We start from the raw sequence: 14610 nt of genomic DNA, 5'->3' as shown, positions 1-14610 counted from the left end.
GAGAAACCCTCTAGAGATGGGGGAGGCCTGAGGGGAGAACTTTCTGGCTCTATGCGTGGCCGGGAAGGCAATCCCGAAGAGATTGATGAGGCTATGCTGCAAGTTGAAATTAGATGGGCCACTGTTTGGCTGAAGGGCAGGTTGATCTTGAAGGAGGGCAGCACTTCTTCTCTCTATCCGATCACTTTGAAGGGTCTGAGGAAGAGCATATAGGCAAGACTGAGGGTCGTCAGAGAAGAGCTTTGTGAGACAGCATATCCAGCAATTAAGCAGCCTCAATAGGACTGGTAGTAGTCCACAATCTTGGGAGCACCTGCATGATCCCAACTTGATGGTCAGGAAAAAGAACCTACAGAAGTATACTGGCAGTTTAGCTAGTGCAGGATATGACCTTGGGCGGGATCATGCTGTACCACCCTTGGGTGGGAGCTCTGCAGCTGGTAAAGAAGCCAGCTTGAGTCACCCTGATGTTGTTACACTAGAGGTGATACATAAAGACATCATGGCACATCGTGAGGAGACTCGGGCTGCAGGGCCCAGAATGCCAATGGGAAGCTAAAGATGGCTGTTCGAAGAGTGACCAAAACATGCTCTGAGTTTTCAGAGAGGATGACTGAGGTGGAAAATAGGGTAGGCACGCACAAAAGAAGGTATGTGAAGCAAATTAATCACATGTGACTGATATCCACTGGAAGCTTGAGGAGCTGGGAAACAGATCAAGACTGAACAATCCTAGGGTGTTGGGTGTGGCAGAAGGCGTGGAAGGAGCGTACACTCGTGAATATATTATAGACCTATTCAGAGCAGCATTTCCGGAGTTGACCAGCTGGAATTGGGACCTTGAGATTCAGCTGGCTCATAGGTTTCCATCCAAGCAGCTCCCCAAGTCAGTGTAGGGCCAGAAGGCTGAAAAGCCTAGGGCAATCCTTGTTTTCTTTGGGAACATCTTGCTTAGGTAAGCAGTTTTTTAACTCACCTGTCCAGATCGACAACGTACAGTTGATGGCTGCTCATTTTTTGTATCTCCGGATTTCTGTCATGCTGCTGTGGAGTGGTGTTGGCACCTTAGTCTGCTGATAGAACCTTTCCAGAATAAGGGAGCCCAGGCGTTTTTAATGAACCAAGCCAATTTAACGGTGGTCATTCAGGACAAGCCCTATTTTTTCATCTCACAAGCTAAAGCAAAAGAGTTCTTGGAGGGTGTGGGTGTGGGTTTGGGTTCAGTTTAGGATCATGTATTAAGTGAAAGAGGGGATGGGGACGGGGTTTTATATTGATACTCTGACTTGCACTGTGTACAATGAAAGATTCTTTTGCTTATGTATTATGATTCATGAGTTTGATTGCTGTGTGATATTTGAGAGGGACAGTGTTTTTTTGAGTGGCCAAGTGCGGTTGGAAGTCAGTCAGTGGTTTCTTCATGGGGGTGGGTCTCTTTGAGGGGACAGCAGGAGGTGGGATTGATGCTGGGTAGCTTTTTCTTTTTTTGAAAGGGGTTAGCTGATGGAGGGGGGTACATGACCATCCACAAACCTGTTTGGTCTAATTGCCTCTAGTGGTCGGTTGGAAGGGGGGGTGGGTGGCTGGCTGGGGAGGGGGGTGAGGGGGTGGGAATGGTGTGGGTATTGGGGAAAGGGGATTTGGGGGAAGGAGGATTGGGGGAGGAGTAAATGGGGAGGGTAGTGAATGTTTTATTCCTCAGATAAAGGAGGTGTGCTAACTTAGTATTACTTAAACAGATGTGGGGGGATTTTCTTGATGCATTTTTCTCCTTCAAAAAGTTGAGCGGTTGGTATATGGTTTGCTGAATTGCAGGTGGCTGTACAATCAAACCCAAATAAAGGAGTGAATGACTGATCACAAACTACGAATCTGCTCAATCAATATCTATGGCCATGAGGGGAGATGTAGTGTGTATACCAGAGACCTATATTCCATGGGGCAAGAAAGAGCTTTTGGCTGATCTCGTGTTATCAATTCTTGGCTGCACACATCCAGACTCCGCCTCAAGGGGGGTGGCAGTTTTGGCTAATGAAGCTAGATGTTCACAGCTGAAAAAATGGGGCAGTGGGTTATCCTAGAATGTTGTGTGGGTGAAGGGAGATTTTCTGTAAGTACCATTTATGGCTCGTATTTAGATGATGCCATGTGTTTTGAGTATGTAAATGCTGAGCTCTCATCTTGACCTACCCCTATTCTCTTGTGCAGGGACCTGTATATACATTTGGATACCAAGAGGGGGGCTTGTTTCAAGCCGTCCCTTTTACCGGCAAGAAACCAAACGTTTACAGGGGCTGGTTAAGGATCAGGGGCTTGTCGATGTTTGGGGCAAGTTAAAGGCACCGGGGCCAGGGTATTCTTTCTTTTCTTTCCCACACAATAAATTAGTGTGATTAGATTATTTTTTGGGTCTACTTCTTTTGGGGGCCGGGTTAACAATGAGAGGTTTGCCAGAGTTTTATCAGATCATAATCCAGCATTGCTATAAATCCCTTATACTGGCTTTGGTAAACTAAAGGGGAACTGGTTGTTTGATAAGAAGCTCTTGCTTGATTAAATATACTTAAGTCATATTTAAAATGGGGACTGTTTCTGACAATATAATGTGGGATGCTTTAAGATCTGACGTTGGGGGCGGAACTCTAAGCTATAGCTTGGTTCAACAGAAACAGAAGCGAGCTGCTATCCAGGAACTATATAAGGAACTGACAGTGCTAGAGGAGAGACCGACTAGATTAGTGGTGGGGAAACTAGACTGCACAGGGATTAATCTAAGGATTTCTGTATGTAGGGCCAGGATCACCCATTATTTTAGTCAGGAGGTTGCTGCAAATTATTATAATTACAGAGCGGAATGCTGTGAGTATGTGTAGAACACCAGTCGCTTACTAGCGATCCCCATTTGACAAAAGCAAACCAAAAGATGCTATCCCTGAGTCTCAGGGGCATAAGGTGAATACCCCGGCAGGCATTATCTGGGTCCGTAGGGATTACTACGAGAAGATGTACACTAAGGATATACTGCCTCCTGCGGACAGATATGAGGCCTTACTGGGTGCCCTAGATAAGGTGCAACTGACTGCAGAGAAGGGGCAGCTCTGGAAACATCAATATCGTCTGAGGAAGTCTTACAAGCAATGGGCTCGCTTGCTTTGGGAAAAGACACTTGGCCCTGGAGTGCTTTAAAACTTTTTTTAGTCTATTTGATAAAGACCTGCTTTCTGTCTTTCCAAAGGCACAGTCTAGGGAAATTCCTCCCTTAGGGGAAATGACAAACATTATTATATTCAGGAAGAAAGGCAAATCCTCTCTCAACCCTGGGTCTTATAGGCCCATTTCTTTAACAAATGCAGATGCCAAAATCTATGCAAAGGTGTTTACTAATAGGCTGGACAGAGTCATTTCCTCTCTGGTATCATTACGGCTTCATGGCTTTATTCCTGGGTGTGTGATGGTGGACCACATTAAGAGGGCAACAGCGCTGTTTGACATCACTGAAGCTGTTAGGAAGCACATGGGCCTCGTTTTACTTGATGGCGAAAAGGCCTTTGATTGGGTTTCATGTGCCTTTTTGTGGGCGTCCTAGCCTGGAAAGGGTTTGGCCTGGGTTTTATTAAATATATCAAAGCATCGTATCAAGCCCTTAGCACCAAACTACAGATAATTAGGGTGGACTCTGAGTGTATATTAATTACCAGAGGAACTAGGCAGGGGTGCCCCTGCTCTCCACTGTTGTTTGCTTTCTACATCGATCCCTTTAAAACACTACCAGAGGGAAATTAATAAATAAGGCATGTTGTGGTAGAGCCAGCAGAGTACAAAATGCTAGCTTATGTGGGTGACATAGCGGTGGGGATGATCAGAAAGCTGATCCCTCAATCGCTCTTGTGGAAATTGAGAAAGCCACTAAGTCTTTTGGGTCATTTTCTGGCTCCAGACTAAACGAAGGAGAGCCTCACGTGATCTGCTCGAAGGAAAATGGATTTGATGATCAATGGGTGGTGAAAGAGATGGTGTAATTAGGGTATTACTTAGCTAAATGTACTATTATTTTACCGTTTTGCCTAATTAGTTTAAAGAACAATAAATATTGCTATTTGGCATATTTTCTGTTATAAACAGGACTGGGAAACATGGGGCATTACCTTTAAAAGTTGTGTTCCGGGATCTTGCGTGGACTTTCCCATATACAGTATTCATCTAGTCTCACTGTTCCTCAAATTCACATTTCGCATGCATGCTTGGGTGTCCTAGCATTCATAATCCATAAAGTGAAGAGCAATTAACTTTCTCTTTCAGTTTTTCTCTGTCAACCTCTCCCTCCTCAGCTCCTCCTTTTCACGCACTCTACCTCTCCATTTTCATTCCATCTTTCGCTCTCCTTCTTCCTCCCACTACTTTTGTTGCCATTGAAATTAATAGAAAACGCTTGAAATGAATTGCTAAACAGCAAAGAATCAGGGCACAAATGAGAAAAAGTGGTATACCATCGTTGTGCCTCAAATTTAGACTCACGCCCCACTGTGCCCCTTGAGCCATTAAAATGTGAGCAGTGCATGAGCCACTTGTATGCCATGCTGCTCTGTACTGAGGACAGGCTAGTCTTCTGCTCAATACCACACAGTCCAATTATGTTGTATGTCATTGATGGTCAAGAAAAATGAGTACAGGAAAATGATGGATTCCAAAGTTCCTTAGTCAGACTTTTTTCGGAACATAGCCTCATAGCAGATGAACACGTAGACTGTACTGCGGCAAGAATAAGCAATGGGTAGAGTTGGAAACATTGTTTTTAGAATGTTTATTTCATTGATAAATATCTTCTTAAACTATCAGTTGTTGAGCTGATTTTCTGAGCGCAGCACGTCACACTGTGGAAAACAAACCACCTTAAATCCCTTTGGCTGCACTATTTTAGTTCGAATACTAAAGGCTTTCTGTAAATTACAATCAATATGGATGAACAAGAGCATCACAATCACACCTTCTTGGCTGCCAATGAGCAGAGCTTGTGGGTTGCTATAAAGCTCGTCCATATCACGTAAACGAAAATACAAGGTCTAGGACTTCCACCTCAAGCCATAACAAAAACTTCTATTGCTCCCAGTTGATTACAGTGACAATACCTACTGTCTGCTGCCTACTCATGCATATGTAAGCAATTGATGGTTATAGATGGCTGCAAGTCTAGAGAGCAGTCGTTCAGGTACAGACAGTACTGGTTAATGGTTATGGATGGGCTTAGTCTGGCTGCACACCTTCAGGAGTAGAGTTGGAAGTTGTGTTTTCATTCAAACAGAAAAAGTGCTGAACTGCATTTAATATTAGGTTCTAATTCTTCTTAAATGTAATGTGTAGTTCTTTACCAGCTCTCAGGCATAACTCCTTTATTTTGGCAAGGACCACTGAATGTGTACACAGGAATTCGAATATTTACTTATTTAGATTGTTTGCCTTGAAAAGTTCCTCCAATTCTTTAAGTGTTTAATGGATTGCAATTCAGTGCTTAATTTGTTTTTTTTTTAAAGTGCAAGTGCCCAAAGGACACTGCACAAAACCCGTCTGTGCTCTCACTGCCACCCTGGCAAGTTCGTCGTTTGGATGAGCCTCTCCTGAAATCTCTGTTACGTCAGGGGAAACAGGTGATAACTATATCAAAATAAAGTACCATTCCTTAACTAAACGTTATATTTTTTTTAGAAAGGCTTTTTTTTTCAACTAAATATGCAATGGCTGTAAATGAACATTTTGTACTGATGTAGTGCGTCAAAGGGTTAACGGCACTACATTAACCTTTGATGTAAAACGGGAAAGATAATGAGATATCCCTCTTGAGGCTGATTCCACGTATAAAACAATGAAACCTGTTGGATCAATCGCGGTTTCCCGGCTTGACCAAATTCTGTGATGTAAGGAAATTACCTGATTTCACCGTGTCTCCTTAGTGATCGTCGCATTTGAGAGAACCTTGTAACGCATCAGTTTAGGATGCAGGCTGTGCAAAACACTCCCTGTGTACGTTTTAATAGTTTAATGCCGTTCCATTTAGTTTACAACCTAGGCCATATACAGGATACACCCGTCAACGTGGCCTTTGATTCAATATCGCCGTCACGAGAACGGAAGCGGGTGAAAGGTTCCTCTAAGAAATGGCACTCATTGGGGTGATGCAGTCTAAAAAAAAAAAAACTTAAGCGAAACTCTTCTGTATGCTAAGAAATTACTGTTTTTCAATTCTGAAGAGTCTTTACCATACTTTTGCTGGACATTTATTTCACGATTGCCGTACATTGCCAAATATGGTCATAGCTCAGTTCGTGTTATGTCTTTCTATATTTACAACCAATCGCCTCATTTACCCTCCCCCCCCCCCCCCCCCCACCCCTCACTCATGAGCTGGGCTGCTGTGGCTACACTGGTGGGAGGAGGGGGACCAATTACGCAAAGGAAATGTGTTCTGGGATATGTTTCCAGGGCCGTGCATTTGGCTAGTTTATTGATTTCACTTTGTCACTCATGAAAGCCCTTTAATCTGTATAAAGTCAAACTAATATTTTTTCTGGCCTCACATTTAGTATCAGCGCGAAAGGCATCAGAACAGAATCAAATCGAAGCTTCTTGACTTTTATATCATTTCCCAAAGTGAAGGTTAAATTGGTTGGAAGAAGCAAGAACCAACAGATCCTGAGGGGAGACACCTGGTGCGTGTACCCAGAACACTCCTGCTCCTTCCCCAGTCCGACCACATCCCATCATGGGCTCTCGGCCAGCTCTTATGCAGCCCATCCTGCAGCTGGACGTACATCTTTGGTGTGTAACCGACTCCGGGAACAAGCGGGTGACTGTCATTGGCAGTCTATTGCATGTACCGTCCAGTGTAGAGGGGTAAGCCGCCCGGGCAGTGTGTGATGTGAAGCCAGTGGAAGGCAGCAGGCAGCACAGTGGAGAAAGTTGGAACCATACTGTTACCCTTCATGTGATGGAGTCGCATCCCCTTCATGCGATGGAGTCGCAGCCCAGCCGCTCCTCATTGGTTTGTTTGCTGCAACCAAACTGAAATGACCAGACCCACCTCAGCTGAGCCAAAGATACAACCCGTGCCTCATTCCAGGTCCCTTTCAGCAAAGAATCATGGTAGTGTGAGATGCAGTAGGATCTGGGAATGAAGTCACAAGGAAGTCTTGATTTCTTTTGAAACATATTTTTTCCTTAACTGACTGAACTTCAGTGTTGGTGATATGTCAGTGATGTCACATAACTCAGGTACTAACTTAAGTGACGACTTCCACGCCCGGCCCATGCGGCAGGCTGAGCAGTGTTTGCTTAATGTTCTCTTTGAGGCTACACCTGATGGCAAAACAAAAGAGTGTTGGTGCCACACACCGGCCACTATTTGCTCAAGTTAAGCATGGTGTTCTGTCGTGTTTCGCCCCACTACTCTTTATCTGAAGGTTGTATGAAAAAGAAACCTTCATGTTTCATGTCTTCCTTCTTAGTAATTGGTAAGGTCTTTAATGAGGTTCCTGAAGCTGTCACCATGCATCAATCCCCAGCCAAACCTTGTATTCTCAGATATCTCCACCCATTAAACCCCACTACCTTCATACTGAAGGCAGGTTGCACTAAATCATATCTTTTCCTTGCAGCCATGCTTACTTTAGTAGGTACAGGCATGCCAGAACCCAATACTGCCTACAACTGCAGAGAAGTAATTCATTAGTTCACACGTTCGCTGTGCAACTGCAGGAAGTTAAATGTGCAGTGATCTTTGATTCTAAAATGAAGTTCAATGTCATGTATTGTCATACTTAAAAAAAAAAAAAAAAAAAAAAATGTGTATTTTTAGAATGGTTAATTATAAGCACATCAGGAAAAATGCCGGTTGTGTAAGTACAGGAAGGTAAATGTGCAGTGCTCTTTGTTGTAAAATGGACGTAAATGTTACATATTATCATACTTTTTAAAAATAAAAATTTGTATTTTTAGAATTGTTAATTATGAGCACATCAACAAAAATGACTTCAGCACCATCAGCCAAAATGGAGTCACCCACACATTCAACAATGATGTTGATTTCTTGGAACTTGAACGCTGGAAGAAGGAATACATTTGCCATAGAGCACTCAAGCAAATCCCCACATTTATGCACTTTCGCAAGTGGAAAGCTTTTCACGTGTGGAGGAAGAACGTTCGCTCCAGAAAAATCAGTGCATGCAAAAAATTACTGCAGGAGAACTTATTCATTGTTAATGTGGTATGTATGACTAATAATATATACTCATGATTATGCAATTAATAATGGGCAAAGTCCTTCAAAACATTAGGACCTATCCACAAACTGCTTTTTGTAGTACCTTAGTAGTACTATAGTAGTAGTACTTACATCCTCTAAAATGCTATTCACCGATCTACATGGGGAGGTCAGTAGCTCTGCTCCTCCGATATTTCATGTGTATAGATCTGTGCCCTGACTGGGGACATCTCTGCACATGTGGGTAAATGTTTTAGAAGTATAGTTTGGGAGGGAAAGGGGGAATGGCTGGAAAATGGGGATTACTTATTACTAAAGGGGAGGGTTTTGGGAGGAGTAGGGAAGGGTTAAGGAAGACCTATGGAGGAGTTTAGGGAGAGAAGAGCACTCACCCACAAAAGAGTAAGCCATTGCTTTTCACAGATTGTGCTTCTATAGTTACAACAAAAAAAGGATCCACAATATAAGTAAATAAATGTACTCCCAGCACAGAGCTAGAGTAAACCCAGCACCACACGTGGCCAACCACTGGTAGTGCAACACCCTCCCAAAGATAATAATGGAGGCAGGGAATTAAAATTAAAGGCCATATGAAGAATTGTTTAATTAGATTAACTTTTTGGAGTTTTGTTTTAAAAAATAAATAAAAATAAATTAAATTCAATGTTTAAAATTACATATAAATAAAACATAACTATTAGTTTATTATAAAATATGTTTTTCAATAAATTGTTTGATAAAATGTATGTTTACCTGTTGCTTTAAGGTAATTACCCTTCAATTAAAGTATCACAGGCCTTCCTGCCTCCTATATATTGTCAAAACCCATAAAAACATGTTAAAAAATATGTTCAGCTTTTTCGAAATGTAAACAATAATATAGATTTAATTAAAAATAAATACATTTAAATTAATTCTACACATGAATGTTAGTAATTTATACTACTTAAGAAATGAAAAAAGGTTATACTGCAAGTGGAATTTTTATTTAATGATTACGAAAAACAATGTTCATTTACATGAAAAAATAAGCTAACAACGCCATAGCTTTTTTATTTTGTTTATATTTAAAATAGATATTTCAAAATAAACTTTATTTAAATGTGACATTAAAATATTTGTACTATTTTTTAGGTTTAATACATTTTTAAAGTTGTCCCGATACTTTATCATGAGGAGAGCTCTGCATACATGTGAACAGTTACAAGCAGTAGCTTTACACTCATAAATTAGAGTCCCCACCCTGAATTCACTACTTTTGAGTAACATTACACTTGTAAACGACGAACAACCAAAATTAGTAAAGTTACTTAAAGTGTAAGAGTAAAGTTGCATATATAGGTGTACACACATTTATGGTAACAGCTAACAAATGCATCAGACTTACCCTCATTATTATATCCATAGTTCTGTTCTTGTTTTCGGGTTCTGTGATTTTATAATTACCCCCAACTTGCAATCGACTCAATTATGCACATCACCTACTTTCTTACCTGCCCAAATACTAAGTAAATGGCATCAACTACTTTTATTTCGTGCAGTTTGTGCTTCTGCTCCCGTAGGTACATCTCAAAGAACTCCTGTGAGGTACTTTTTGGGATGCTTTACAAGCTGCAGTTTCAGACATATTTTTCTTGAAGGTTGTTTTCTCCAAACACTAAATAAGTTTCAGTTTTTCTTGCTTTAACTTTATGGATGTCACTGGGTAATCTTCTGCTGTGGTTGAATTATCTCAGCAAAATCTCGTTTTGAGTTTGTCTTTAAAATCTGCTATGCTTTCCCTGTCAGATGCACAAGTGTCAGTTTCACAAGTCCAGATTATCTTGCAATTTTGACCGTTTTGCAAATAATGCTTTGTATCCCTAGTCATGCTTATTCTGATGGATACAGCTATCTGTGGAATTCACCCATGCGCCAGCATCCGACAGAAAATCTTCTTCCCAGCTCACCGCGTCGACGAGGGCGTCACAATTGCATGGCTCCACGTGACTCAGTCTGACGTCACCGTGCCAATAAGAGGTCCTCGCTGGAGTGCTGACGTTAGTTCCCGTTTTTCCGTGCCTTCAACGCTAACGGTTTTCTCCTAGCTCTCGCTACTGTTGGAGGTGTTCCATCTAGTTGCTAGTTTCTATCCAGTTTCTAGTTACAATGTCTCCTCCTACGAAGTCGGGATTCAAGCCATGTTGAGAGTGCGGGGGTCGCATGTCGGTTACTGACCCTCATGACGATTGCCTTTGGTGTCTGAGCTCTGAGCATGACGTCAAGGAGTGTGTCTCTTGCCAGAGCATGAATCCTAAGGCTTTGAGGGAAAGCGAGGCCAAACTCTTTTTGGCCAAGGTGAAGAAGGGGCATAAGAGCCATCGTAGATCCTCTTCCCATGCTTCTTCGAAGAGACATAAGAAACTGCGTCATCATGAATCTCTGCATCGTTCGGCTCGGAGCGGGTCAAGATCAAAGTCTCCATCTCGTCGGCGCCGTGCGACTTGGGAGGTGAGTCCAACGGTGACTCCGCAACTTCAGAGCCCTGAGGCTTCTCTGGCGCCGTCCGTCTTCAAGGTAGTGGCACCTCCGGACAGCCCTCGATTTTCACCTGCTGCTCATGATTCTGATGTTCAGCAAGTACAGGTGCAACATGGAGATCAGCGGTATCCTGCCTTCCCGGCTCTGGGAGTGGATCCGGCAGCATTTTTGAATGCCATGTTCTCAATGTTCAATGCGATGGCCCCTGCTGGTGCACTGACTGGTCCCACGGGTCAGTTGGCATTTTCATTGGGCTCTCCTGCTACATAAAAGGCGGCACTGTTTATGCCATTCTATCCGGCTGAGGGTGCCGGACCGGCGCAGATGACGTTGCCTTGAGGCTCCGTGGTTCCCATGACGTCGCCTTCCAGGCCTATGGTGCCGATTTCATCACCCTGTCAGTTGACACCGTTGGTGGAGCTGCAAGTCTCCTCTGCGCCGTTGGGATCCGCTCAGGTGCCGTATCCGAGTGACTGATTCGAACAAAGCCAAACTTCCTCTCCTGTTCTGCATCTCATCGGCCAATTCTATGTCAACGCCGAGGTTAGAGACCAGACTGAGGTCACACAGAAAGGCCTTGAGACTCTTAGAAGAGGAAGAGTATCAAAGGCAGTTGTTGAAGGAGGGGGAGAATGTGGAGCCCTTGGGAGAATATCAAGGGCTGGATTCGGCCAGTGGGCTTGACATTTCCCCGGAATGGGACTTGTCTTCACTGGGGGAGTTCACGGAGGAGGCAGCCTCCTTTCACACAGTGATTAGCAAGGCGGAAAACATTTTAGATCTTCCATTGCCTGCTGCAGAGGTTTAGACAAACATTTTAACCGATGTCCTGCACCCTTCTTTGACTTCCGTGGATCCTTTGCTTCCGTTCAACGATGCTCTTACGGAGCCCATATTAGAGATTTGGAAGAAGCCTGTGTCTTCACCTGCTGTGAATAGATCTGTAGCACGAAGATATAGAGTGGCACCTGCAGATACAGGGTTTTTATCGCAGCATCCTACCCCAGAAAGTCTGGCTGTTCAGGCCTCCTGCTCTACACAGTCTGCTCCAGGCTCCTTCCCTGTGATTCCATCAGACAGGGAATCCAAAAGGATGGAGCAACCTGCAAAGAACACTTTCTCTTCTTGCAGCATGGCTCTCAAGGCTGCGAATGCTACCTGTGTTCTTGGTAGATACGTCCATGCCCTGATGGACTCTGCGAAGGCTATGGTTCCTGACTTGCCGCAGGATGTACAGAGACCATTTGGTGAACTTCTATCTGATGCTCAGGCTGCGGCAAAACAAATAATCCGATCTAGTCTGGATTCCACGGACTCTGTGGCCAGGGCAAAGGGTACATCTATTGCTACCAGGAGGCACGCTTGGTTGAGGTCCTCTGGGTTTTCTTCGGATGTACAGACTACTTTATTGGATTTGCCCTTTGATGGAGAGAAACTGTTTGGTGATAAAGCGGACTCTGCCCTAGAGCGCTTTAAAGATAGTCTGGCCATGGCAAAGTCTTTGGGTCTGCAAGCCTCTTCTCTTACCCCTTTCAGGTCCTTTCGGAGGTTCAGGGGGTTTGGACGTGGGGCCATTTACCGTGGGAGGCCCCAGCCCACGGTCCAGCAGCCTACCAGTCTCCCATATCGATCCTTTAGGGTGCGGGGGAAGGTTTGGACAAGAGGGGCCACCCAGCCGCACCCTGCATCATCCTCTTCCTCTGCAGGATAACTACAAGGGAAGCAGCCCTAGTTTTCTCCCCTTTATCGACCACACTTCCCCTTTAGGGGGAAGATTACGTCTTTTCCTCCACGAGAGGGAGTTAGTTACATCAGACTCATGGGTTCTACACATTGTGAGAAAAGGATATGCTCTCCCTTTTCAGGAGTTTCCTCCTCCTATCCCTCCCCGTCCCTCGTTTTGTTTAGAAGACCATCTTGTGTTGTTGCAGCAGGTGGTTCAGATCCTATTGTGAAAAGGTGCGTGGAGTTGGTTCCAGAGCAGGAAAGGGGTCAGGGTTGTTATTCAAGATACTTCCTGATCCCCAAGAAGGACGGTCGTTTGAGACCAATTCTAGACCTGAGGATTCTGAATTTGTTCCTCAAACAGGAAAAATTCAAGATGCTGACTCTGGCACAGGTACTTCTGACATTGAACAGAGAGGATTGGATGGTGTCTGTCGACTTGCAGGATGCTTACTTTCATATCCCTATACTCAAGTCGCACAGGAAGTATCTCTGGTTTCTGGTAGGGTCGCAACACTACCAGTTTGCGGTCTTTCCGTTTGGTCTTACTTCAGCACCTCGAGTCTTCACCAAGGTGATGGCAGTGGTAGCAGCAAGTCTCAGAAGGAAGGGGGTATCGGTATTCCCTTACCTGGACGATTGGTTAATCAACGCCAAGTCTCCAGAGCGTGTGTTGCATCACTTGCAGATGACAACTCAGTAGTTGTTCAGTCTGTTTTTTTTTATAAATGTACCCAAGTCTCACCTGGAGCCCTCTCAACGCCTCCTGTTCATAGGGGCAGTACTGGATACTGCATTGAATCGGGCCTATCTTCCGCCTCAGCGGATTCAGGACATTCAGGCGTTGATTCCAATGTTTCAAAATGGAGCGGTTGTTCCAGTCCTCAAGGTCTTATGTCTGCTCGGTCTATTCGCTTCTTGCATTCTGTTGGTCACTCATGCACATTGGCACATGAGGGCTCTTCAACAGTGTCTCCGCAGGTGGCGGTTTCAGCACAAAGGGGATCTCGAGGAGTCGATAACGATCTCCAGATACGCTGCAGTGGAGTTACGATGGTGGGCTTCATCTCGTTACACGCAAATAAGACACAATACATTGTGACACGTCTCCAGGAGCTTGCTGATGATTGCCCTGGCTTGATGAATATGATACCATCAGAATTTTCTGATCAATAACCTGAGCCCCGGATAACATACGTGATCAGTGCTCTGTGGTACCTAGACCACACACCATCCACTGGATAATTGTTGACCTCAGACGGTGGGTACTTCCCATTACCTGAAGATGTCCCTGACCACCAGATTGCCTTGCTACACTGGAGTTTAGGTGCTACCGCCTGAATTTTACTGTCCTGATGATGACCCCCCTTTGATTCTTCTTTACAACGGGGTCAAAATGTCAACATACCTATGAGAGTGAAATATATAAACATAAAGAAGCCTTATGAGATTTCAGGGCTTCCTGGACCAAAGGAGCCACTAGAAGTTCATAATTTTCTTAAAGCCACCTTTGTACATACTGTATATATCACCTTCACTTACCTGCACTTTTGCATCACCTTCACTGTTTTTACTAGGAGCACCTATTCAGACGAATGCAAACTTTACGTTCAGAATAACATGTTCAACGAAATATACATTTAATGTCTGGAATAACATGTGCAAAGAAATATATGATGCAATAGATGTCTATTGACGTTACATTGGTTGTATGCATAGAACTAACTGATGCTAGGTCAGTGTTTCACAATGCACCACAGGCTAACTGTTTTTGAGTAGTGATTCAACAAGCAGCATTTTAGGGAGCTATTTGAGGAAGTTATTGATAGTGTAGACTTCAGTATATAATCTTTGCAGTATTGAGCATCTGTTTGATAAATGATAACATGTTTTTTTCTTGTGAATATCACATAGTCCTTGCGGCCTGCAGTCCTAAATGTTCAAGAAATGTGTTACCGAATCAGCGACATGGGACTTTGCAGCATTGAAAGTGGCTACACGTACACTTTGCAGGAATTTACAAGAATTCAGTTCAAGCAGCTAGAAGAGGTAAGACATGCATATTTGTACTTTTTACATGCTTAAATATTTTCGCTGCCTCTGTAAATAATCTG

The 14610-nt window shown here is 43.7% G+C and overlaps 1 protein-coding gene across 2 annotated transcripts in view; it reads left to right on the top strand.

The window, feature by feature from the left end:
* DNAH6 (dynein axonemal heavy chain 6) overlaps positions 1–14610 on the top strand; it is a 1211389-nt gene that overhangs the window by 112072 nt on the left and 1084707 nt on the right. For both annotated transcript variants that reach the window (XM_069236637.1, XM_069236634.1), the window contains exons 5-6: positions 7987–8254; positions 14411–14545. In XM_069236637.1, the coding sequence (XP_069092738.1) occupies positions 7987–8254; positions 14411–14545 (403 nt within the window). The remainder of the gene's footprint in view (positions 1–7986; positions 8255–14410; positions 14546–14610) is intronic.

Source organism: Pleurodeles waltl, chromosome 1_2 (assembly GCF_031143425.1).
Source record: "Pleurodeles waltl isolate 20211129_DDA chromosome 1_2, aPleWal1.hap1.20221129, whole genome shotgun sequence".
NCBI lineage: Eukaryota > Metazoa > Chordata > Amphibia > Caudata > Salamandridae > Pleurodeles > Pleurodeles waltl.
This window is presented reverse-complemented; position numbering and strand designations above follow the sequence as displayed.